Source organism: Lycium barbarum, chromosome 11 (assembly GCF_019175385.1).
Source record: "Lycium barbarum isolate Lr01 chromosome 11, ASM1917538v2, whole genome shotgun sequence".
In the NCBI taxonomy this organism is placed as follows: Eukaryota; Viridiplantae; Streptophyta; class Magnoliopsida; order Solanales; family Solanaceae; genus Lycium; species Lycium barbarum.
The window spans coordinates 22,935,228-22,962,902 of NC_083347.1; the positions used below are offsets into that span (position 1 = coordinate 22,935,228).

A 27,675-nucleotide genomic window follows, 5' to 3' on the forward strand; every position below is an offset into this window, starting at 1 on the left:
AGAGACTACATAGCAGAGCTCCATTTCATTCGGAGCCATAACTTTTGGGTACTTATTCTTTTGTGTACATAATTATGGGCATAGCGGGGTCCTGTCCCGCCTATATGATATGTTATATTCTCGTTAGAGGCTCGTAGACATGTGTACATGGTTAGATATGTCTGGCCTTGTCGGCCTATATTTTGTATATCCTTTTGTAGCTTTGTTGGCTTATATACATGGATATAGCACAGACGCCAATGTTGATATAAAGAGCTTATCGTCTAATGGAATAGCATGATGAATGAATAGAATTATGTGGCTCACCTAGATATAAGAGTAAGTGTAAGCCAAGGGGTTCCCGGGTGGGTTAGCACCGGGTGCTCGTCGCGGCCCCTCTAGTCGGGTCGTGACAAGATGTGGTATATGACAACAGCTGCAAGAAAGCCAAGAATACTTGCTCTAGGTCTGTTGTTTGTTATTGTTCTTGCTAGTCATTCCATTTGCTCTGCCCAGGTGCCAACGTTCTTTGAGTAGCCCGACTAGTTGCGTAGAGTGGACCAAATAGCTCTAGAGAATCTGCAAGTGAAGAACACATGAATATTCCATTTTGCTCTACTGCCTGAGTGTTCCATAAAACATAACTTTAAGCCACTTGAATATTCCATTTTGCCAATCTATCTATTGTGGCCAACCTGTTCTGCACTGCCAACCATGTAATAAACTGATGTCTTGGCATGACACCTTTAGCCATCACCAAATTCCTCCATGCTGCTCTAGCCATTTGTGGAACAAAAGAGTTGTAGGCTTTCTTGACACTAAAAGCTCCTTTTACTGTAAATTGATTCAGATGTACCACAGGGTCTGTGTTAGGAAAACAATCTCCAGCACCAAATATTTTCCTGACTAGCCAGCAGGCTTGTTTAGGTGTTTCAATCTCACTTAAGTCCCTTGCTTTAATATAGAAGCTGTGAATCCACCTTACCCATAATGTTTCCTTCTTATGTGATAGAGCCCATAGCAACTTGCAAATTGCTGCTTTGTTCTAGTGTTCAAAATGGATAATATTCAATCCTCCAGCAGATCTAGGTAGACACATAGTTTCCCAAGCCACCAATGCCTTTTTAAAACTATTAGTACTTCCTATCCATAAAAAATTTCTGCAAGCAGTAGTGACCAAACCTATCACTTTCTTTGGTAATAAAAAAACCTGAGCCCAATAGGTTTGCATTTCAAACAGAACACTCTTAATGAGTTGCAACCTACCACTATATGATAGCAGTTTAGATGACCAACACCTGATTCTAGCCACAATCCTTTCAACCAAAGGCATACACTGTTGGATGGTTAGTTTCCTAGAGGATAGAGGTACACCTAGGTATTTGAAAGGTATCTCACCCAATGTGAATTTCATTTCTTGTAGTATTTGCTCCTTGAATTCATTAGTAACTCCAGCGACATATCTCTAAGTTAGCCTGTAGTCCAGACACAGTAGAGAGGTGCTCAAAATCTTTCATCATAAGCTGGATGGACTATTGATCTACTCTACAACACATGAGTAGATCATTTGCAAAGCATATATGGACCAGTTCCTGTGTCACGACCCAATCGGAGGGCTATGACGGGCGCCCGGAGCTAACATGCCGAGCACCTCTCATCGTACTTTCATAAGGTGAGCCACATGGCTATATCATAATTACCATGCATCAATAATACAAATTCTATCGGACTAAGGCACATTTGCACAAACATCGTTACCTATACCCATATATACACAAGTCGACAAGGCTATCAAAATGATATACAAAGTATGAGCCGACAAGGCTAAGAGATATCTAGCTATACATAACTGTCTACGAGCCTTTACGAAATGTAGATAAAATCATAAAGACGGCACAGCACCCCTCCATGCCCATATATGTACACCAAAAGAATAATACCGACTGTTGCAACTCTAGATCAAATGGAGCTTTTCTAGGCAATCTCTGAGGAAGCAGCTTAAGGGTCGAATCTGTTTCCCTGTCTACCTGCGGGCATGAATGCAGTGTCCACAAATAAAAGGATGTTTGTACGAACGATGTACTGAGTATGTAAGGCATGAATAGTAATATGATAGAAATATGAAGAACAATATAAGATAAATGAATCATCTATCTTACTCAGCCTTTTTCTAAGGAAAATATTCCATACATGTACATATAATGATACCATACCCGACCATGTAGGTTTGGTGTCATCCATACCCGGCCACAACAAGGCTCGGTGTTTTCCATACCCAACTACAGTGGTGTGCGCGCAATATCTGTAACACCCCGTACCTTTAAGCTAAGCTTTGACCATGATCCTAGACTTAGAAAACCAGATAAAGAATGTGGGAATTGGAAATTTCCTCTTCAGTTGTAAGATGGTGGTTTACACCCATGAACAGTGACTGTATTTCAGTATATGGCCCGTAATTCAAGTCGTAAACTGGTACCAAGAATTTCTGAGCATTCTGGAATTTGGCAATTGGATGTCATATGGTTAAATACGGACCGTATTTCAAAACATATTTGGAATTTGGGAAAACTTCCTTGATGAAAGTTGTAGATCTTTGAAATACCTTTCCAACGGTATATTATAGGGGTCAAACAGACATTTGTGCAAAGAGTTATGGCCATTTTACCGAAGAGACGCAGTGCAGTCCGTATTTCAAAATACGAACCGTATTTCAAAATACGACCAGTATTTTGCTGGACGTAAAATCCAATTTTCCAGAATAGTATATATTCGTCTATATCAGTTCAAATCATTATTTTTCATTCCTTCAAACCTTAGAACGACCTCCTACCCTCTTCCATCATCAAGAACACCAAGGTAAGCCTACTCTAATTATTCCAAGTCAATTCTAATACACATCCTTGTAATCTAAACAAGAAATCATCATTCCAAAACTAGGGTTTTCAAGAAACCCCATCTCAAGGTTCAAGAATTCAAGATTTTGGAAATCTTCTTCAAAGCTCAAGTCTTTAATTCAAGTTTTGGAGTGACTAAGGTATGTAGAGTTACTATCTACGTGTGGGAACATCATTGTTCTTCCCCACGCCTCCTAATCCATAAAGTATGAAACTTTACAAAACTAGGGTTTCTATTCTATACTATGCTCATGATAACCCTAGGTCCATGTCTATGATTATATTATGTATGAATTGCTATGATTCTATCATTGTGTTCTTAATAACTCCATATGATTATTGAGAATCAGTCCGTAATCCATGAAAACCCATATCTCGTATTCCATGGGTTATTGCATGTTTTTAAATAAAAATGATTATTTCACGAATATCCTACATGTCTGTAAGTTTTCATGCAATTATATTATATAATTACTTTCATGCTATGGTACAAGATACATACATACTAAATACAAATTATTTCATGAAACCATATTTACAAGTTATTTCATGAAACCATATTTACAAGTTATTTCATGAAATCATGTTTACAAGTTATTTCGTGAAATCATGATTACAAGACAAGTACAAGTTAATTCACGAAAATCATGGGCGTCTTAGCCAACTATATTATGTTCATGCTTTTGGGAGTTGCACGAATTACCGAGAAGGCTCAGATAGCCTGAAACTATGTAGCCACCATAGGAAAAGGATCGCTCCGCCCAGTTAGGACGATACCTTAATTTTACACAGAATGGATCCATCAAGCACGTTACCACCTTATACCCTGGCAAGGTATGAGGGCTCTGCTGGTCCGGCGAGGTACCAGACTCCACGTACCCACGTGGTGATATCACATGTCGGTTTATGAAATGCTCTCCCTACTTATCATGTTTTACTTATGTTATATATATATATATATATATATATATGTACCTATGCTCATGTTCATGTTCAGGTTTTCAGTTTCAGTTCTTATCATGTTATTCCATGTCCCGTGTTATTTCTTTCAGTTGCTTTACATACCAGTACATTCAATGTACTGACGTCCCCTTTTATTTCCCGGGGGACTGTATTTCACGATGCAGGTACTAATATACAGGATGACATATCTGCTCAGTAGGACAACTCAGCTTATTGGTGAGCCCCACCTCATTCGGGATTTAGTCAACTTTTGTTTTATGATTAGTTATGCATCTAAGGTATGCTTGGGGCCTTGTCCCAGTAAGTATGTCTTCCAGTCAGACTCATGATAGAGGTCTCATAGACTAGACAAGTCATTTATGTTATGTCAGACATTCGGAGTCGTATAGCCATTTTGGCTCATTCATGTTATTTCCGCACTCATGTTTAAACAAGTATTTTTATTAAGTATTATGAATTACTACGTTTTATAAAGGCTCATCATGTATTCACGTTATAATCCGCTCATGTTATACCTCATGATGATTCTGCAAGCCATGTGGTTCGCTCGGTCACATGCAGTAAGGCACCGAGTGCCGTGTTTCGCCCAGACCATGGTTCGGGGCGTGACAATATCTATCATACCCGGCCATATAAGCTCGGCGTCACAACATAGCTACATACATTTATGACATACATAAGTACCCGAGAGAAACATCACAACACTATCGGGGTGACATAAAATCGTTAAGCCCCCGATTTCTATTATTGAATCACCATCAGCATCATCACTATGAAGAGCTTTTACCAAAAGTATTTCAAGAATATTGAAAGTCATGAACTTCTAGCATCTCTAGGAATAGGACATTGCGAATATCTTAGAGGGCATCTCTATAATTGAACTCATCATCATAATCGTTATCATTATCTTCACAAAGAACATTGTCAATGATATCATGAGAATCTTGAGAATTATGAGCTTATAGCATTTATAGGAGTAGGAATATCGTGGATATCACGTATAGACTCAAAAATAAGGAATTCATGCCTTTAGAAAGAAGGGTTAGCCTTATATACCTTTTCGTCTTCTTAACTACTTAAAGTTCTTCTCCAAAGTCCGGAAAATCTACATTTAAGAGGATTCATACCAAGGTTAAGTCTTGAAAACACTTCTAAGTTCAAACTAGAATGATTGACGAGCTAACGAAATTTGGGCAACACTTTCTCTATTTTATCGACTTCCACCATATTATAAAACAACTCCCAAACAACAATAACAACATCCACAATATCATAATCAAGTAGTTATATTCAATTAAGTCTCAAAACTCATTCTCATAATCAATTTATATCAACAACTTCACCCCAACCCTTTGTACACTTGTATACAACACTCCCTTGTCATCATTATTACCCTTCATAACAAGATTATACTCAAAACATTCTAACAATAATAACTCAAGTTAATTTACTACTCAAAATATTATCAAATCCATATTTGAACTTCCTCTTCCACTTTTTTCCTTCACTCAAGTTGTTCAACAACCAAGCATTCTTAATAACATGGAATAGATATGAAAACTAACCTTTTATCATATAAGAATGAGCTTTGGATCAAGTTACCCACTTGGATGAAACCCCAACTTCAACACTAAAGGAATTCTTGGATTCTACAAACCCTAGTGAGCATCTCAACACTTGAATCCCTTGATTTTTGACTCTTGATCTTTGGTTTCACTTGGGTTTGGTTGAATATATTTGGGAGAAGGTTCTAGAGCTCTCAGGAACTTGAGAAATGTGAGAAATGAAATAAAATGAGTAAGGGTCGGATATATAACTTAAAACAACTCTGGGTCGACTCGGATTTACGGTCAAATTTACGGACAGTAAAAATTATACGGTCCGTATAATTGGACCATCCCACCGGTGGTTCACCCTTTTTTGGAATCAATTTACGGTAGGGGTCAGCCAGATATACGGTCCGTAAAATTTATACGATCCGTATATCCAACCATAAAACCCACTTTTCCCCGAAACTTATTCTCATTGATTCGTTCAACACTTAATCCTTCCAATACTTACTAAACATGAACTTAACCCTTTATAAATATATGATAAACCTGTCTAATCTCATTTAACCTTGATAACCCCCGTATCCAAGACTAGAACCACGGACACACGACATCTCAAAGTACAAAACCATGAGGTGTAACATCATGTCTAGAGCATTTGGGATGGTAATTAAAATTAGGGTCACGCCTTAACTGTTTGAGTGATCTATTTAAATATTCCATCACCAATACAAACAAGTATGGTGACATAGGATCACCTTGCCTCAACCCTTTCTTTGCTTTCAAAACCTCTGTCATCCCTCCATTGATCAATAAGGAATAGCTCACTGTTGTAACACAAGTCATAATCCACTCCACTATTTTGTTAGGAATCCCAAAGTCAATCAATACCATTCTCAAGAAGTCCCATTCTACAGAATCACAGGCCTTCCTAATATCAAGCTTCATGAAGCATCTAGGTGATACATGTTTCTGCCCATACCCCTTGATCAATTCATGAGCCACTATTACATTATCTAGAATATTTCTTCCCTCTATAAAGGCTGATTGTGGTGGCCCTACTAAAAAATCAACTACACTATTTAACTTGGCAGTCAAGATTTTTGCAATTAATTTGTAGATAGTAGAGCAAAATGCTATAGATCTAAACTCCTTTACATAGTTAGGGGCACTCACTTTAGGAATCAATGTAAAAGTTGCACAGTTTACACTATTCAAAAGTTTACCATTCTAAAAAAATTGTAATATAGCACTTGTTACCTCATCACCTATTACTGGCCAGAATTCTTTGAAGAACTCTGCTGGGAAGCCATCAATTCTTGGTGCTTTGTCACTAGGCAAGCTTTTCAAGGTATTAAGGATATCTATTGCAGTCACAGGGAGAAGCATATTTCTTTGTTACTAGGGTAGTAATTACACAGCCTAGTAATTACACAATAGTATAATTACAATGACTTGTTTGTTTGTCATAACATAATTATAATGTAATTACAAGCGTGTTGTTTAGTTGCACAAGTGTAATTATACAGTTAGTTTAATTTAAAAATAAAATTTAACTATAAAAAAATTTAAAATTAATATTTAAAAAATATTTGCCTTTATAAATGATATTAAATAAATTAGTTATTTATTAACACATTATTTATTTAAATTATATTAATTAATAATCATATATTTGTAACTAATATTGTAAAAAATAATCGATATATGTTTTTCAAATTAATAATATTTAATTTTAATTATTATGAAACTTAAAAGAAGACTTTTTTGTGAAAACGTCATGGATTGGATGTTTGACAAAAAAATAATATTTATAATTATAATGCCATAACATTATTCAAATGTTTGACACAAAAAATTCATCAAATGTAAGTGAAAAGTAAACAACATGCAATGTGAAAAAATATAACCTAAATTCAAAATCCAAAAGAAAAAGTTTAACATAATACTCTTGTGCTAAATTCCAACATTACATAAGTAAGTTCTAACGTAGCTTAAGTAAATAATTCAAAAGAAAGGAAAAATATAATTCTATAGCCTCATTCACAATGAAATTCTACTTTAATAACATCACTCGTTAAGGACTTATTCTTTCCAATATTAAGAGATGTAGTTTCAAAAGTTAGAATAATAATACGGCTATGCTAAATGAATAAAATAAAAAAATAAAAAAATAAAAAAATTAAGCAATTACATGGAATCACAAGAATTAAAGGCTGGGAATGAGAAGAAAGAAAATGAAAAATACGTTTTAAAAAGTAAAAATAATTAAAAAGAAAAAAGAAAAAAGAAATTAAAATAAAGAGAAATTAACATAAACAAAAAAGAAACAAACTAAAAAGTAACCCTGTAATTACAAGGTGTAATCACACCCAATTCTCAACCCCCCCCCCCCCCCCCCCTGAGAATTGGAAAGTGTAATTACACCCAATTCCCACTTAACTGTGTAATTATTTGGTAAAACAAACAAGCCAAACTGTGTAATTACCACCCAATTCCAATTACCTAGGTGGCTTTCCAAACAGGCTGTAACACCTCGTAGCTTCGGGTGAAGGTTTGACTCATAAGATGATAATATAATGGAACCAATATGAGGGTTATAAGAAGTGTTTTGAAAACTAATCAAGTCATAAGAAATGTCTTTGGGCAAAGCAAAGTTGGAAGCCACTCTACGGGGCATGTTTGCAAGTGAGTTTGTAGAAGGTCTTACTTCCTATGACCATAACCCCTTTATTAATTTGAAATTTGGGAAAAACTCCTGAATAAAAGTTGTAGCCCTTTGAAATACCTTTCCAAAGGTATATTATGGGGGTCAAGGGGACATCTGTACAAAAAGTTATGGCCATTTTACTGAAGGAATACAGAACAGTCCGTTCACTGGTCATGTTATACGAACTACTTATACGGCCCATATAATTTTATACGGACCGTATAAGTTGTCCGTACTTCACGAAACCTCAACCCGATGTTGACACCCAATTTTGTCCCGCCTCTCCTCCAAAATATCTATTTACGCTTCTAATATTTTTGGCAACTGAAGAAATAATTATTTATACTTTACTACAATTATTAGCCTTTATTGATACCGGCGTTTCATTGTTCTATTGCAGTCACTAGCTGTTATTATTTTTGTTACTTATCCTTATCATTATTATTATTATTACCATTATTATTATTATTATTATTATTATTATTATTATTATTATTACCATTATTATTATTATTATTATTATTATTATTATTGTTATTATTACCAAAATTATCATAATTTACATTATAATCATTTCAACATTTTTTACCACCTTATGCGCACCCGTTAATATATCATTTCAGCATCATTTCAGAATAACTGCGCACCCGTTAATATATAATTAATTAAAATAGGTCTTTCATTTAAATTTAGAAACCCAATTTATTTCTTTCATTCAGCCCATATTTTTAATTCATCAACCCAAATCCGAACCTAACCAACTCATACTATTTTCGAACCAATTCATAAAATCAGCCCACATTTTTAACCGACCCAGCCCACCATTCGTTATAATCTACCAGCCCAAATCAGCTATACCCGGCCCACACCCGCTAACCTACCCGACCCGACCTGAGTCATTAAACTCAAATGAACCATTAGGGTTTTCACCCTAACAGATCCGCCGCTCGCTTCCCGCTCCTCTTTCTCCTCCTCCCTCCCTCTCTCTCTCTCTTCCTCTTCAACAAAAAACAGCAAAATCACAATTGCCTTTCACCTTTCCCAGGCCTTGCATGACGAGTTTGGGAAAGAAATTAATATTTGTACCCCCCTCCCCCCCCCCCCCCCCCCGCGCCAGTGTTCAACTAGTTGCAAGTTGTCATCTTCCTTTGTTGACTGTCGTCGATCTGAAACATTTTAATGGACTTCGTCCATCTGTGAAGCAAAAAACCTTTCTTTATCAGTTCTTTTTTATTTTCGGGTACCAATTTTAATGAATATTGTCTTCTTCTTCTGGGTTCTGATCAACGACAGTATTCCAACGTTTGATTTGAAAAAGGGTCAACTTAAATCCCGCCCAATTTTTCGTTTTAGACCCCCCAGAAAAACCCTAGTTGATGGATATAAATAATCCTGAGGGGAGTCATTAAAGGGAAGAGTTTGAGCCGCTATCGAACCCCCCTAAAAATACAAGTTCTTTAGTCACCTAAATTCCCTAAAAAAAAGAGTCTTAAGCCGCCCAAAAATTCCCTAAAGAAATAGTAATTTTTAGCAGTCATATTTTGATATCGATTCAAAAGATACTAAGTCATTTTTGTTTTCGTTTGCCTCTGGAATTATTTCGAGTCCGAGTGTATGCGAGTTCGATTTGTGGTGTTTCGAGGCAGATAGTAGATTCGAGGCCTCATTTCGCTGCACCTGAAGCAGGTGATTCTCCTCTCCCTTTTTTTTTTAAATTTTATTTTAGGTTTATTTGTTCTGTGTTGGTTCATTCTACTGCTTCTATGTGATCTGTGTATGTAGTCTAAATATCTGTATACGTGTTAGGATAGTCGGGTTCTACGTATGAATCATATTCGTGTTCAGTTTGACTTAGATAAAAGGAATAGGATTATGTGGAATAATTTACCTGGTTATAAAACATGCTAATCAGGTCAATAATGTTCTTATGTAGGACGACTAAGCTTTCCTGATATGTTAAGTTAGTTCAACATAGTCTAAGCCCTGCTATTTAAATCTTAAATATATTGATCTTCTCTAGCTAAGCATGCTTAAATGTCTGGGTTCTTATTCATCACTAGTTGTTTATATGGTTAGTTGCGACTAGTTACTATGCCAATGTATGTTCATTGTTTCATTTGTCGAAGAACTGTACCATGTCTAGCCTGACCTGTTTTAATAAATATGATATACATTTTTTTGGTTTGGTTGGTGAAACTGTGATCATTGTCGAAGGAGAAAGACCCTCATGTTTTGCTTAGTAATTGAATTGCCTAGCCTGCTTAAGTTAGTTTAATCCAATGAAGTTTTTATCCGATGAGTTATTGTTACAGCGAAGTATGATTGGATATTTGTTTGGCTTAGCCTAGTCAAAGTATGTTTTATGTTATCCTAGCCTAAGTCTATCCATGTTCAAGCATATGTAGAATATTCTGTTATGGTTAATCATGGTTTATATGTCATATGTGTGTTGTGAATTAGCTAGTGACTGCATAGTGAATGTCTGGTCTTTTAGAATCTGCTGTTTGTCCTGCTCGAGCTTAAACTGAATACCACTGGGGCATGAAATCTGCTTCTTAAAGATGAAAAGGACCATTATCCTTCTTCGTTTCTAAATTTAAATCGAGTGCAGTCTAGTTTAAGCATGAAGTTTGTTATCTGACCCTATACTGGACCTTAAAATGAGTCAGAGGACTTCTGAAATCGGCATCTTATAGCATGAATGGGTCTGTTTGGTGATTCTGTGTCCATACAACTCTTATATGTTTGTGCATTATAAATATAATGTATTGGATTATGTATATTTAGGTATATTACTAGTATAATTTTACTGAAACACGTTAATGGGAAGGTTAAATTGGTCATTATGGATCAAGCTTGAACCCTCCCCGGTGTTAGCCATACCTGGGATTCATGAAATCCCTTGGAACTTGTGTAACATCGGGAAGACGGGGGCGAAAGCTTTCTAATACTAACCATCTAGACATCCTTATGAATGTGTATACGCGGAGTATACTCAAATATACGTAATATATACATAAATTACTTATTTTGAAAACTGAAATTGCTCTACTGTGTTTTGGGCCTGCTTCATTTTTTTTCTTTGTGTTTGACACGTTTCTGGGCCTGCTCCCCTCTTCATGACTGTTATCATTTCAATCAGCCCTGTGCATATTTTATTGGACTGCTTTGTTTGGTATTTGGGCCTCATTGCCCATTTAATCTGATTTCATATGGCATAAATTTCGGCTGCAAGCTCTCGTTTTGGGCTTGAACATTTTTTCTCTAAGTGTCCTTTTATTGTGTATGTGCTGATTCAAGTTGTATACTTAGTTTCTTTGTTCATGCCTTAGTCTTTTATTATATACTAATCCTTTTCCTTTCATTTTATGCATGGTCATCGCATACAAGTCCGAGAGACTCGTTCTTCTTCCGCATTCGGAGTTGGGCTAAAAGCCCAACATGACCTCTCTCCCGTCCAGCCCATGTCCACGGCAAAAATAGAAAAAACATAAAAATTCTGGGCCAAAGCCTAATAGACAGGAACAGCAGCAACAGATCCGCAGTAATCGGCCTAAATGGGCCGATTCATTTAATTTCGGTTACTGGGCCAAATCCCAACAACAGCATGATCATATCAGCCTTAAAAATGGGCTGAGCCCATTTAACTTATTTGCTCCTCTATTTTATTTTTTGTGCATTTAATTTATATTGTATGACTAACACTTTGTTTTGTTAATTTAGATGAGTCTTAGTGAAATTAGTGGGGTTTAGATTTAGTAATGGGTAGTTAATTTAAGATTTCATTCTCTCTTTCTTTTTGTTAAATTATTCATAGTATCTACAATATTTATTTTCATTAGAATAATTGATTTTCCAAAGAGTATGACTACATATTTTGAGCTAAAAGAATCATGATTTATTATTACTATCTTAGAAAATTAAAACGTCACTAATACGCAAATATGAACTCAAGTATATTTTATAAACATTGTTTTTTTTTTAAGATTTATCCAACTATGCATATTTTTAGTCGAATATAGTTAATAAGGAGTAATAAAAAGAGAAAGAGACTCACGCCCCCTTTGCATCGTATTATAGAGTAAAATCTAGATTTCCTACATCGCCATGCTTATATAATTTTATCCAAAGTTCCAATTTGCTAAGTCTTCTCTTAAAAGCTATTACTTATATGCTAACTATTATATTTTCTGCAAGTCCTATTTTAAATAGCATTACTTTTCATTTAAAGCTTTGACAACATTTATAAGTCTTATTTTAAATAGCATTTAAAGTCTTCTTTTATGCAAATCATTATATCTTCTACAAATCTTATTTTAAATAGTATTATTGTATTTTCAGTTAAAACCTTAACAACATTCATAAGTATAATTTTAAATAGCATTATTATATTTTTCTTTTAAACCTTATCAATTTTTACAAGCCCTTTTCTTAAAATTAAACGCTATATTTGCATCTTTAGCCTTAAATTAATTAACCTAAGTTTGGACGGTAACCATAATTAATGGATTCTAAGGGATGCCTATGTCACGACCCAACCCCGTGGGCCGCGACCAGTACCCTAGCTGGGCACCTATACGTACCCGATACCCAAATTAGCATATTATCAGAATAATAATATAATAATAACATTGGTGGATGCTACAGAATTTAGCAGAAGAGCAGATTTGGCACACAGGAGCCGATAAGGCTATCATAAAACAAAACATCCCAAACATATGTACAGAACCCACACAGATATATCCACAGACCTCTACAGAACATATCATAATCATAAGACGGGACAGGGCCCCGTCATACCCAGAATAATGTACATATCCAGATAGCAGTGACAGACTGTACCAAAAGATGGGCTCTGTAGAAGAGAGCGCCCCAAAATAGCAGAAATGGGATCCTAAACGTGCGGATCAGCAAACCTGTCGTCCGTACCTGCGCGGCATGAAAACGCAGCCCCCGAAGAAAGGGGGTCAGTACGAAATATGTACTGAATATGTAAAGCGGAATCACAGAAGTCAAATCATAATGATTACAGAAAATGGGTACAAAATCCAGAGAGTCAAATGCATATTTCCAAATCAGACAGAATGTGTACAGAAACATATGTCATATCATATCCGATCCCTGCCACGGGACTCGGCAGACAGAACGTGGTCACCCTCCCGACGCTGGTGCCACTATACAGAGGAATCAGAAAAAGGGGCGTGGCCCCGTATCATATTATGTCATATCAAAATGGCCATAACATAACAGACCAGATCAGAATAGGCGGACATGGCACATCATACTCCACAGACCCATGTACGCGTATACCTGCCCCCTCACCTCGGGGCGCGGCGAACAATGCAGAGAATCACGCTTGACAACATATCCTGGCCCGGGCTCAGTGTGGGAAACATTGGGACATCCACGAATGGAGTAGTGAGAGACTAATGCAATTTAAAAATATAATAAATGTTTTCAAAGACTCGATGAAGCGTATCAAAGACAAACAAATCCAATGGGGTCGGACGGAATCATAATAAATGTATTTCGGATATCATAATAAATTACAGAAGTATAACTTTCCCGAAGTCATTCCGAGTGTCAAAATAATTTATAATATTTAACAGAATATTTAAAATAATATTCGTTAAGCGATTAGTAGGGTAATTAAAACATTTCTTTCAAAAATCGCTTAAAAGGAAGCTTTAACACATTAGGGGCAAAAACGTAAATAGTGGGCCCGCCTCAGAACAAATAAGGCGGCGGGCTCAAATTGTGCCCTCTAAACATATAATATCATCTACGAAGGTTATACAGACATCCTATGACTTTCTGAGTAATTTAGAGCACAATTGCATAATTTCAGAAAAAGCGTATCAAAATGGTTCAATTCTACTGAAGGAAAAACTGAAATTTTGTCTTGCGGATTCCGAGGGCCAAGAGGTCCTTCGAGGCCCGGATCCGACCCTAATACACTAAGGGCATGCCAAGGGAAGAATTGGGTTTGCTTTACATACCTTTCACGCTCCTTAAGCCTTTCCAAACTCACTTCCCGTTTCGTCGAAAAACTGCAATTGGTCAAGTTTACCAATTGTGAGTTATTAATGCCATTATTACAACTTTAATCATATTTGGCTACCGAAATTTCGGCAGCACTTCCCCTATACATATGGCACCCCGAGAATTCAACTCGGCTAGAAATCATCAACAACAACCCAAACGACAACATTAACATCAACAAAGAACATTAAGAACACAAATATCCTTCAACTAGACATTTTTCTCACAAGTTGACATAACCTTCATTTCAATCCAAACTTTCACTAATATCAATAATTTCACATTCATCAACAATCAAGATCATCACCATATAGTTCTAGAAACATTTCATATCGTTTTCCTTAAGATATACACTCGATATACATGATATACAATCTTCCGCCAAAATCATAACTTATGCAAAACATCAAATCTTTGGCATACAACTTCATAACAAGTTTCCAACCTCCAAATTCATCACTGATCATTACTATTAGCAACCAAACAACTTCATTTCCTTAACGTCGGAAAATCATACTAAAACGACATAAGTTTCTACATTCCAATTCAATACAAACTTATATCATTCTAACTTCATTTACATATCAAGCATTACAACAACACTCCAATACTCTAAACAAACTTAATCCATTTCATTCCCAAGTCAAATACACCACACGGCCATATGCTATTTTTCTCCATTCAATCAAATTTATTCCACTTTCATTCTCAACATAAATTCCATCACATTCACAACTAGAATACAACATGAATTCTATACATTTTTGGCTATACAACATGCATATACACACGGCTACAAGTCATATACCAAACCCACATTGCAAACTTCCATTTCTTCATACAATCAACACATTTCCATAAACTACAACACAATCAAAACTTCATAACACAAATAAAAGGTAGAAATTCTTATCTTTTCTTCAAGTTTTCTTCACTTGGATATATGATCACTTTGGTGAATTGGATGCTCCCCACTCCAAACCAACTATACCAAGTTACAAAGGAACCTTAACTTAGTAGGAAAATCACAAAAGAAAAATTTTTGGAACAAGATTTTGGATAGCTATTTTTCCATGGCCAAACCCGAGAGCCTCTTTTTTTCTTTATGTTGTTCTTGATTTTTTTTTATCTTGCTTCTAAGTCTTGAACCTTCTAATGTATATCTTATAATGACTTGGTCACATGACCAAGCACATGACCACTTAATGGGCTTGGATCAAGGCCATTATGCCAATTAATCTTATGGAAATTTAATACAAAGTTTTGGGCTTGGGCCACCATGGCCGGCCACTACAATGCATTGGGCCTTAAATTTGCTTCTTATTTTACAAGCCCAATAATTTGTGGATCGTATTTTGTAATTCCCGGAACAAATTTCCAAAATTCCAAAATTACCCTTAGTCTTGTCCCACACTTCATGACTCTATTCTTTCGTGCATAACTCCTATGTTCAACAAAATATCAAATTGACCTTATATCTCAAGAATCCAATATAATTCAAGTCTTTCCAAACGTGTGAAAACACGGGTTATAACAGCCTAACCCCTTCCCTTTAGGATAATCTAGAACCCTTACCTAGAATCACGCTAATTAAGCAGACCATTAATAGAGGTTTAGTTTAACTTTGCCTTAGTTAAATGTTTAGGTGTCCTAATTCACCAATAAACTAATTAGGTGGCGACTCCTTAAAATAAAACGAATAGGGATCACCAATATGTTGTACTCCTACTTTAACCCGTTTAAATGGGGTATAACACCCGATGTTCTGTTTTGTGCCATGATAAAATATGGTCATATTATACGGACCGTATAACTTTATACAGACCGTATAATACGTCCATATAACTTCCGCCCCACTTTTGTATAAATTCAAGCCTTTGAATTCTTTTATTTCATTATTCACAATTCCAAGCCCTAGTAACAATCCAAAACATCAAGGTAAGTCAATCCCAACCCTTCCAACTCAATTCTAACATATATTCTAATAATCTAAGTAATAAATTATTGTTCCTAATCTAGGGTTTTCAAGAAAACCCATCTCAAGGTTCAAGAATCAAGATTTAGGAAATCTTCTCCAGAACTCAAGTCTTTAATTCAAGTTTTGGAACAATTAAGGTATGTAGAACTTCCATCCACATGTGGGAATCTCTACGTTCTTCCCTATGCTCCTTTTCTTGATATTCATGAAGTTCAAATCCTAGGGCATTAAACCCAACATATTGGTAGCCCGTATTTATGTATTTATGTACATGAATTTTGTATCTATATTTGTTATTGTATTCCTAATCTTCCATTACGGTTATTAGGAACCCTAGCTTAATCCATGAATCATGAATTCTTCCTCATGTGTTCTCATTATGTTTATATGAAACTTTATGATTTTTATCTAGCAAGTTACAAGCATGTTTTCAAGTCAATTATATATATGATTATGAACTATTGTTATTACTCATGAATTAAGAACATGTTTGCAAGACTTTGACAACTTATCTCAAGAAACCATATTACAAGATATTTCATGAAACCATGTTACAAGTTATTTCGTGAAATCATGATTACAAGTTATTTACAAGTTATTTCACGAAAATCAGGGGCTTCTTAGCCAACTATATCATGTTCATGTTTTTGGGAATTGCTTAGTTAACCGAGAAGGCTCAGATAGCCTGAAACTACGTTGCCACCGTAGGATAAGGGTTGTCAGCAAGGAGGCAACACCTTCATTATGCAGTTTGTATCCTTACATGCTTATTATTACTTAAATCTCATATCCTTGGCAAGGTGTGAGTGTTCTGCTGGTAGGACGCAAGTACCAGATCATGTTGTCGGTTATACTATAGCGTTCCCCACGTTACAAGCAGTTTTACATACATGTATTTCCATTGATTTACTGTTTCCAGACTTTACCCACGTTTCATGCTCATGTTCAAGTTACATTCAGTTTTAGTTCATGTCCTATACCTATGTTGTGCCATGTTCTTCAATTCAACAGGTTTTACATACTAGTACTATTCACCATGTACTAACGTCCCTTTTGCCCGGGGCCTGCACTTCACGGTGCAAATATCGGTTTTCAGGAGCATACACCTGCGTAGTAGGATCACTTCAGTTATCAGCTTATTGGTGAGCCCCACTCCTCTCGGGGTTCAACATGGAGTCTGCATTAGTATTCAGTTTATGGTAGTCTAGGGCCATGCCCTGGTAGCTAGTATTAAGACATGTTTTAGAGGTTTCATAGACAGATGTTAGTCCACAGAGTCAGTTATGCTTTCATGTTTGCAGATTGTTATGTTTTCATGATATTTCATGCTACGAGATAATTTCAAGACTTTATTTCGCAAATTACATTTTCATGATTCATTTAAATTGCATCATATATATTATATTGTTTTGATGCCCATGTTAACAAGCAAGCCGTGAGGTTCGCTCGGACACATGCAAGCAAGGCCCAAGTGCTGTATTACGCCCAGGCTATGGTTCGGGGCGTGACACAGGCCCTTAATGAAATAATTTACAGCCACACATTTCTCAATGCCTTGTTTTAGACAATAAATTTTAAAAGTTTTCATTTTTTTTAAATATCGTGCCCATTCAAACACCCTCATATAAAATGGGATGGAGGGAGTATTAGTTATTACTCCCTCCAGATCAAAAAGAGTCTCCAATTAGACATTTGCACACTTCTTAAGAAAATACTAGCTTTTAGACAAAAATAGGTAATTTGACTAAACTGTCCCTAATTAAATACATATTGGGATTTGATCACATAGCACTTAATAGGACAAATATGAGAAAATAAAATTTATTCTTTCTTAATTTGATAAGTTAACACACTCCTTTTGACAAAAAAAAAAAAAGCTAAGTGGACCTTTTTTTTTTTTTATCCGGAGGACTTACCATGAAAGACCAAAATTAAACACCAGCACAAAATAGGGCCAAAACTGCAAATGACCCGTGTTGTTGCACTATTGCTTTTCTCGCCATAACATTATTTTCCCCCTCTGTAAAACTAAAAAATCTACGTTCTTAATTTCCCTTATCACTCTCCACTTCAAAATTCTAGGGTTTTGCCAAATTCAAATTCCATTCCAATTTTCCCAATTCGCCGATCATAAATATATCGACGAAAATGTATTGTCAATTTCCGGCTTGGAAATTCGAGCCATTTCGATAGCTTTTGCTGTTGAATTTTCTCACTAATTCGTTAAGGTAATGACTTATTAAGCTTATGGTTCGTTTCGATTTATAGAATTACATTTGTAGCCCTCCGTAGGATGTACATGTTCTGATTTGTATCCAAAAGATTGCAATTTTAGCCACATTTTTGTGTAGTTTTACTGTTGGTTTAGCATTTTGTGGACATGATTAAGAATTTTTTGGGGAAGCTTCCTAGGAAGCCTTCAAAATCATCATCATCGAACGAGTCGAATCATAATGAAGTTTCAGCATTTTCATCGGTGAACTCGAATTCGAACAGTTATGGGGTTACTAATAATAGTAATAATAACTCAAAGGGGTTGGGAAATACGGGGAAAATGTCGAATTCGATGAGTTTTGGAACGTCTCAGGTTACTAATAACGGGAATCAAGGGAACAAAACGGTTCGGGTTAATGGGCAGGTGGGACCGTCGGTTATGAACTCTGCGTTATCGTATGAGGTTTTGCCGAGTTTTCGAGATGTCCCGAGTGCAGAAAAGCAGAATCTTTTGATTAGGAAGTTGCAAATGTGTTGTGTGCTGTTTGATTTTGGCGACCCTACGAAGAATTTGAAGGAGAAGGATGTCAAGAGACAGACATTGCTTGAATTAGTTGATTATATTTCAGCTGTGAATTCCAAGTTTAATGAAGTCACAATGCAAGAACTAACGAAAATGGTTAGTGTGAATTTGTTTAGGACATTACCCTCGTTTAATCATGATAATGGGCTACTGGATATGTTTGATCCAGAAGAGGATGAACCCACTATGGAACCCTTGTGGCCTCACCTTCAGGTTGTTTATGAACTCCTTTTGCGATTTGTGGCTTCATCAGAGACGGATGCTAAGCTTGCAAAAAGATACATTGACCACTCTTTTGTCTTGAGATTGCTCGAACTGTTTGATTCAGAGGATCAACGTGAGCGTGAGTACTTGAAAACAATTCTTCATCGGGTATATGGGAAGTTCATGGTGCATAGGCCTTTTATCAGGAAAGCGATAAATAATATATTTTACAGGTTTATCTTTGAGACTGAGAAGCACAACGGAATTGCAGAATTGCTGGAGATCTTGGGCAGTATAATCAATGGATTTGCTCTGCCTTTAAAGGAAGAGCACAAGCTTTTTCTTGTCCGTGCATTGATTCCCCTTCACAAACCTAAATGTGTAGCCATGTACCACCAACAACTCATGTATTGCATCACGCAGTTTGTTGAGAAAGACTTCAAGTTGGCAGACACCGTGATCAGAGGACTTTTGAAGTACTGGCCAGTAACCAATAGCGGCAAGGAGGTCATGTTTCTTGGTGAGTTGGAGGAAGTTCTGGAAGCTACTCAAGCTGCAGAGTTTCAACGGTGCATGGTTCCTTTGTTCCGTCAGATTGGTCGTTGTCTCAATAGCTCTCATTTTCAGGTATCATATTCTGGTTCTTTTGATTCCATATTTTGCTAGCTCGAACTTCGCAGCTTATGTTTGGTTGATTCCTGTTTCTACCGATGGCAATTTGAAGCTCAAACAATCTATCTGGTTCGCTGCTACATTGATAAGGACCTCCTCTCAGACTCTCAGTTTCCCGCGCTTTACAAATTCTAAGGGTGGAGTTTGGAGGAGAGGATAATGACTAATCTCTTCAGATTTTTCTTAATATAAGCTGAACCAATAATAAATTTGCTGCTGATATTGAGATTGGTCTATGCAATAAACAATACATATCTTCAATATCTGCATGGATGAAGTCATGAAACTATAATTTCACTGTAGCTTAATTCTGAAAGATGATAAAGAAGGAATGATGAGGTTCCATTTGGCGAAGTGGACATTATCTGGATGGCGAAACATAAAATTTGAAATACTGGCATATGTTTATTGTTGTTCTAGTGGCTTTTTTTTTTTCCTTTAAAAAGATTTTGTTATTACTTTCTTGACTGGTTGAAGATACATGTCACCGTCTTTCTAGTTAATATCGTTTTCTTTTCCTTAGGATTGGAAGATCTATTGAACGCTCTGTTTGACCAGTTCATAGGTTTAGGAGCACCGTGCTTTTGGTTTTGTAAAGAGCACATGTGCTCCAGGTTATAAGAGTGGCGTACGAGTGATATATCATCTATCATATGAAAGGCGAAGGACAGAAAGAGATGTTGACTTCAGTTTAAATAGATGCACAACTGGAGTAGTTTCGACTTTAAAGGATTAGGTAAGTTAAAATATTAATTACAGTTGCAAATCCACTTAGCAAATATAGCTCAAACTAAATTAGCAAATTGGTGGAGAAAATTGTGGCCACAAACAGAGAATAACCTATCTACTTAGCAAGCTTTATTTACTGAAGACTGAAGAGCCTCTGTTAAAATATCAGTAGATTTCCCTTAAAAGATTGGTAGATTGCCCCAGTATAGAGGAAATGGTCAGATTCACTTCGAGCTCTCACTGCTTGCTTCAGTAGGTTGTCAGATTTAGGAACCTCTTATATATCATTAGACACACAGGTAAACCGACACGAGCACACACACACACACACACACACAGAGGTAGACATACACACACAAAGATTATTTTGTGATGCTAAAGCCTCAATCATAGTTACTTTTTTCCCAATAGAGATCAGGCATAACCATTAACCTTGCCATATTTTATGTTGATGCATGATTTCCATAGACAGTATTTACATGCTCTTATTTTTACTTTTAACGTTAGTTTTCCAGCAATAGAAAGATTGATCAAGAGATAATTCTCGGTTACGGCCCCTCATCTGGAAGCAGAATTTAAGTTTTAATAGTCCTTCTCATTCCCTGGTTATGGTTTTGAGAACTTAAGACAAATGTTCCTTTATTTAGTTTCGGCTTGTATGTATTTTGACTTGTTATCACCAAAGAAGTTCGAGTAAAGCCTTGTGAAGTGTTCAGCTCACATACCATTCACATATCTTGGGAGACTAGAAGCTGTACAACTTTAGGCAGAAGCTAGAACAATTAACTACTGTACTATTCCTGCTGCTGCTACTACTATTATTGCTACCGCTTTGTGTAGAGTATTGTTATGATAGGAAATGGTATTTTGGGATTTTAGAGAAGAGGTTAATTTGTTATAATGGAGTAAATAGAAAGCAGGCAAGACTTCCAGTTCAAAAAGATAAACAAACAGAAAGCAGGCAAGACTTCCAATTGAAAAAATAAATAAATAGAAAGCAGGTAAGACTTAATGCGACAGAGAGTGTATAGCCTTTTGGAAATAGAAGAGGAAGCTGAAGGAGATACTTGCATGATAGCTTCAAACACAAACTAGTAAGGGAATTGTAAAAGTATTGCTTGCCAAGTCGCCATAGGAGGACGAGTCAAATCTATGCGGGGAAAGCCGCGGTAAGTAGTATTTGGTGCCTTCAATTAATTCGCATTAAACTATATCTTTTGGCGATTTATGAGTTCTATAGCAACAACATGCAGTCAGAAATCTATCCCCTTTGCTATTTATGTGTTATAACTCCTTGGTTGAGTTTCCTCAGCGCCATTCGGATGTTCTCTAGGACTCAAGGTTGATAGAGGGTCAATCTAAGTGGAACATTGCTCCAGCCATAGAGGAAAAGGGAAGACCTTTATGCTCATCTAGCTAACTTGAAAAGAGGTCCCAAAGAAAAAAGAAGTAAATGGATAAAGCCAAATCTAGTCAGTATGTGAAATTGCTTGAGTGAGCAAATGAAAAAACGATTCTAAGACTTGGTTGGAACAGGTTTTCCTTGTGTATAGGCACTTCCATTCCCTTTAGTAGAATACCAAATAGAGGAAATAAACATAGTATGATGCCAGTGTCACTCTGTTTTTTACATTTATACTGTTTGACATTGAGAACTATTTTCTTGACTATCACTTAATGGGGGCAGGAATTTTTTTGTCATAATGGAGGACACATTACCTTGCAACAGTTGAAAGTTGAGATGCAGAGCTTGGGATGTAACTCCTTGCCTCTTTGGCCCTTGTGTGAGTTATACAGACATAAAGAAATGGAAGAGGTCTTTGGCATGACTTTTGCTTCTACTTAGTTTTTGGGGCATCCATGAGGTCCAATTGTTATATATTTGGGTGCTCTTTGTAGAAAATCTCATTTATCTGGGATTTTCCCCACTACATCAATAAAATTGTTACCTTATAGAAAAACCACTCTGACGTTATAGATTTAACTAGATAGCTTAGCTTGGCATTGTGGCCTTTCCTACCTTTTTCCAATAATCAATCTAAAGATGCTTATAAATTGTTAAGTCACATGTTTTTGCTGCTTTGTCTCATCCATATTTTTGTTCATGGTCCATTTGTCTTGCTCTGCACGTGTCCTAATTCTTTTAACACTTTCATTTATCTATTTTCCTGATTGGTCCTGAAGTATGATTCCAAGTGTCCTTAATGGATTTTATCATAAGTTAATCGCTGGAGCCGGGAGGGACAACTTCAAGCAGCATGAGTTCTTTATGAACAGTGAAGTTCACTTTGCAGAGCAACCTAATCTTATGTTGAAGAAATGTCAAAATACACATTGACTTCTTATTTGCAACAAACCTCAGAAACAAATTGTCTGCTTCTTGTTTTCGGGAGTCTTAATTTGCATCAAGTCTATTCTACTCTTGAATGTTTCCATTTCCCACAAACTGGCAGGTAGCTGAACGTGCTCTGTTCCTGTGGAATAACGATCACATAAGAAATCTAATAATCCAGAATCGTAAAGTGATCTTACCCATAATTTTTCCACTCTTGGAGAAAAACACCTGTGGTCACTGGAACCAAGCTGTTCAAAGTCTGACGTTGAATGTAAGGAAGATCTTTTCAGATGCTGATCAAGCACTTTTTGATGAGTGTTTAGAGAAATTCCAAGAAGATGAGATGAAAAGCAAGGAGACACAGGAGAGGCGGGAATTGACCTGGAAACGCTTAGAAGATGTAGCAGCTTCCAACTTTGTGACTAATGAAGCTGTGCTTGTCTCTAGATACGCTTCTTCTGTTGTCATTGCCAACAGCTCCAATTAGCGACAAATTTGGGTAGTTGAACCATAAATGTAGGCCCAAGAATTGTATTTTGTTACTTGGTGCCAACATCCATGGTGTGTTAAGCTTAGCAGCCAGATGATGAAGGTGATAATGGTTTTTGTGGATAGCAAGTTTCTCTTATTTTTCTCTTCATTTATGTTTTTTTTTTTTTTTTTGGGCAGTGAGAAGGGTGCAGGTGCTCGGCTTATTGCCTTTTGCCCCATCTGCGTGGGGGCTTTTGTACTATAAATATTTAAGGTCTCAGATGTAGGACCTCTTGGGATTTCTGATAATATTTATTTGGTTATATTTATCAAAAAAAGAAATATTATTTTATTGTTCTGATGCTCATTTTGCAATTTAGCAATTAGCATATTTGGTTTCTTCTCCGATTGTTCCGGGAAATTGTGTAGGTAATCAGTTACTCCATCACTCATGGAAGTTTCAGTTTGGTGAGGTGATTGGTATTTACAGAATGATTGTCAATCGTTTATGGAGTATACATTTGGGTCCTCAATCTGATTGGACTCAGAGAAATGAAGTAAAATCCTTTAAATGCCTTAAATTTACACCAGCAAGTCAAACAGCCCCTCTTCAGTATATGTATTTGGATTATATATTCCGTTGAGGCAGATTCTGCTCCTTCAGCATATGTATTTGGATTATATATTCCCTTGAGGCAGATTCTATTTTATTGTCCAAACACTGGCAGATTCCAAGTTTTACGCATATGCTTGTACATCTTATGCCCCAAGCAGTTGAATATGCTTGTGATATTTCCCTATGGCTTGTTCAAGTTAAAAGTAAGAGAAAATCATAAGAAATACGCAGCCAACACTGCGGGTTTAGCTTGATGAAACAGTATTTAATGGCCACTTTTTGACCATGTTTTTGAAAAATAGTCACTGTAATGGAGTTTCAAATTTCTCAATGTCCTAGAATTTCACTTGTAGCATTTGAAACTAGAGAAAAATCAAAAGTCGTACACTTGGTCCATGCTGCTGGATTAGCTTGATCCAAATTGCAACCACTGGCCATTTGTTGGCCATGTAATCGAAAAATAGCTACTGTTCTTGAGTTTCAAGTTCCAAAGGTGAAACTCCATGTGTGAGCTTTGATCGGCTGAATTGCACCAATAACATTTTTTGAGGTTATTCTTTAAATTGCCTCTTCCTAAAGAGGTTTTGCAAATTCAGCTGACGTAAAATTCTACAAATTACGAAAAGACAATTTTAGAAGCATCACGGTGGTGTTTGAGCTGCTTTTTCTCGTAATATTTCTCCTTGCTGATCAAACCGCAGCAGCAAACGTTATCCGTACAGTAGTGGATCAAGGTAACGAGTAGAAGTCATGATAAAAGGTCCCGGTCTTGGAAGAGATGCAGCATTACGAGCTATTCGTCGAAGCTTTAAAGGGAACTTTAAGAACCAAAATGGAGTCATGAAGCTTTAATTACTGAATCGCTTACTTGCACCGTGCTTCACTTATGTTTTCTCTTCCTTGTGGCTGTCATCTTGCTGTTCAGTGTCCACAAGGCAGAAAAGTACAGCTTAAAGATAAATATCCATACGCAGAGTGCACTTAGATGAAAAGACAATTTCAAAGCAACTGATAATAGTGTTGGTATTTTAACTGACAATTTGATACCAAAAGCATTCTGATCAGATCTCCCAATGTAACAATGAGGAAGAAGTAACAGCTAGCAGTGTCTGTTTATGTTTGAAAGATTTTCCAGCTGGGGGCAAAGACTTTTATGATCCTGAGAGGAAAAGATGGAAGGTTGTATTCAAAATTTATATCGGAATTGACCAGTGCATAGATAATCATTCATACCACTACTGAATTGAATGTTATCTGGCCACCATACCATTTAGACAGACCATGTTCTGCTATTTGTATTACAAAGACAACAATCAGAAGATGCTTATGAAACAGATTATTAATAAGTGAATTGCACTAGAAAACCCGGGAAGTTGCAGGAAATAAATTCACTAGTCATCTCCATATGCTCGAAAGCTATAACGCTCTTGGTAGAAGTCATTGAAATAGAGATCAGCTTCAAACCATTTTGGATACCGAACAAGGTCTCCTGCCACAAACCGCATAAATCTTTTGCTTCCTTCAGGTACCACCCTTACTTCACCTTCTTCAATGTAAACCAACTGATCTACATGCCAATCCCAAGGTAACTTGCATTTGCCAGTTTTCCACATTGACCATCGTGGAACTCCAAGCTCCATTAGTCGATCTTTTGTCACATCTCTCTCAACTCTCACGTGATACAAATCCTCCAGCGGTTTCTCTGTCATCAATGCTCTAACTCCTCGACATCTCCTGGACGTTGCACAGAAATTTCTTCGTTGTATGCTGCTCGTATTGGTGGATAAGTGGCTTAAAGCAGGCATTATTATGAGACTCGCCATATGATGCACTCTCTATTTGTATTGCTATCACAAGAAAAATGAGCCAGCGTCAGCTACACAACGTCAGCACTAGTTAGTTTAAAGCAAACCAATTAATATACAAGAAATTACTGGATCCTCCAACACAATGTCCAAGAGAAATGCAGATATGTAGAATTATTTGCACAAGAGTACAAGCATGTTTTACAGATAGATAGATAGTCCCGATGTTAGGGATCTCAATCAGATGGACTTTCACAGTCCTAATTTGCTCTTCTTTAAAGCTTTCCGGTTCTTTGTTTAAAGTACTACCAACTAATCAAACACCATATATCTGGAACATTTTATAGCAAGTTCTGCTGCCATCTCAAATCTGCTGCCAGTCAAATGCTATGTAAACACACATGTTAACTGCTTTTGTCCAGTTGTTTTTGAATTCATAATAGCCAGCTCGACCTGATTTAACCAAAATAAACATCTTTTTTTTTTTATTGTTTTGTGGAGAAATTGGCTGGATGAGAAGTTATAGGCCATTCAAGACCAATTTTGCTGAGTAGCAACCCGATGGTATCAAACTGACTTATAAGGGGTTGGAAAGCTAGTTTTATCATTGCAAAGTACCACAGATTAAACAAAATGTGAAGTTTCAGGTCTCTAGAAGCAGTTGACTCAGCTAGACTCCAGCAATCACGTACATAAATTATTTCCAAAGTTTGGATTATTCAATCACTAGCAGCAAAATTATTACTCCCCTCATCAAATTCATAGCACAAATTTTCAATTTGAGACATTCCAACTTCAATTACACCATTCACAAAATATATTATTCTATACAATCTTCACATTCATATATTTTTAATCATTCAGATTTCACATGCTGATGTGATATTTTCACTATCAAACTAATATTTCAACCTTCAATAGCACAAAAATATAACATACAATCAAATTAACATCTAAACTCTGTATTCAAGTCAAACATCTTCATAAAAATGAAATGGAGGGGTTACTATTTTCTACAAAAGAGACTCTGCTCAAGCAGAAAAGAAGCAAAAATGAAATTTTTATAAAAGGAAAGGGTTAGTTTCTACAAAAGAGACTTGCTCAAGTAGAAGAGAAGCAAAAATGATTTTTTTATAAAAGAAAAGGGTTCCCATCTATCCGTGTTATGAGAAAAATCAAGAAAAGGAGAAAAAGTTGCAACTAAAACAGCATTCATTGACTCAATAGAAACACCATTTTAGAACTACGGAAGAATCAAAAATCAAGAATCAATTCATGGGTGCGTATCTACCATTCAAATAAAGTTTAATAGAAAAGTATGCTTACCCTTTTTGTTTTAGATTTCTGTTGAAAAAACTGAAGCAAAATCAAGATGAAGCAGGAACTGAAAGATTAGTTCTAAAACCCTTGAAAGAGTGGAGTGTTACAAGGTGGGGTTTATCAGAATTGTTGCTTTATCTTATCCAACCTCTCAAAACAAAGAGCCCGTTTGGATTGGCATATAAGTGCTTATAAGTTGTTTTAGTTTTTTTTTGAGTATTTGGCTGATCAGTTTAAAGTCATTTTGTATTTAAAATAAGCTTAAAAAATAATTAGGCCCGTTTGACTTAGTTTATCTAAAATAATTTATAAGCTAAAAAAAGTTGAGCCCATCCAAACAGGCTAAAAAAGAGTATAGAAAGGTAGCAGGTGACCTTAGGTTTAATTTTGAATAAATATTTACTCTATTTATATATCATCTCCATTAATAACAATATATATTAAGGATAAAATTAGAAAAAATAATTAATTGTGCCTCAAACTTTTAAAACGATAAATAATTTGAGACAATTATTTTTAATAGCCATGACAAATAATTTGAGATGACAAGTAAACAAAAAAAAGTTTTTGTTTTTTGTTTACGGGCATACGACTAATGAGAAAAATAATA

At 36.1% G+C, this 27,675-nt stretch overlaps 2 protein-coding genes across 6 annotated transcripts; one reads left to right on the forward strand and one right to left on the reverse strand.

Annotated features, from left to right (window-relative positions):
* Window positions 1-18,087: 18,087 nt before the first annotated feature.
* LOC132619334 (serine/threonine protein phosphatase 2A 59 kDa regulatory subunit B' gamma isoform-like) lies at window positions 18,088-23,683 on the forward strand. 3 transcript variants are annotated; one of them, XM_060334268.1, is made up of 2 exons: window positions 18,088-19,744; window positions 22,206-22,479. In XM_060334268.1, exons 1-2 carry the CDS (start codon window positions 18,497-18,499, stop codon window positions 22,362-22,364), a joined length of 1,407 nt encoding a protein of 468 aa, XP_060190251.1. In that variant the 5' UTR covers window positions 18,088-18,496; the 3' UTR covers window positions 22,365-22,479. The 3 variants fall into 3 exon arrangements, with proteins under 3 accessions (XP_060190251.1, XP_060190252.1, XP_060190250.1); XM_060334269.1 differs by lacking the exon at window positions 22,206-22,479 and adding an exon at window positions 22,740-23,064 and having other exon boundaries at window positions 18,089-19,744; XM_060334267.1 differs by lacking the exon at window positions 22,206-22,479 and adding an exon at window positions 22,972-23,683 and having other exon boundaries at window positions 18,095-19,744.
* Window positions 23,684-25,100: 1,417 nt separating this feature from the next.
* LOC132619336 (uncharacterized) lies at window positions 25,101-27,232 on the reverse strand. 3 transcript variants are annotated; one of them, XM_060334270.1, is made up of 2 exons: window positions 27,072-27,232; window positions 25,101-25,787 (listed from the first exon to the last, which is right to left on the reverse strand). In XM_060334270.1, the coding sequence occupies exon 2, from the start codon at window positions 25,761-25,763 to the stop codon at window positions 25,332-25,334; it is 432 nt and encodes a 143-aa protein (XP_060190253.1). In that variant the 5' UTR covers window positions 25,764-25,787; window positions 27,072-27,232; the 3' UTR covers window positions 25,101-25,331. The 3 variants fall into 3 exon arrangements, with proteins under 3 accessions (XP_060190253.1, XP_060190254.1, XP_060190255.1); XM_060334271.1 differs by having other exon boundaries at window positions 25,101-25,816; window positions 27,072-27,230; XM_060334272.1 differs by having other exon boundaries at window positions 25,101-25,775; window positions 27,072-27,229.
* Between the last annotated feature and the right edge of the window lie 443 nt (window positions 27,233-27,675).

Bases quoted from the DNA above. Each gene is read 5' to 3' on its own strand.
- LOC132619334 (XM_060334267.1), top strand. From the start codon at position 18,497: ATGATTAAGAATTTTTTGGGGAAGCTTCCTAGGAAGCCTTCAAAATCA. The intron at 19,745-22,971 runs GTATCATATTCT...ACAAACTGGCAG, and splicing joins TCAATAGCTCTCATTTTCAG to GTAGCTGAACGTGCTCTGTT.
- LOC132619336 (XM_060334270.1), bottom strand. From the start codon at position 25,763: ATGGCGAGTCTCATAATAATGCCTGCTTTAAGCCACTTATCCACCAAT.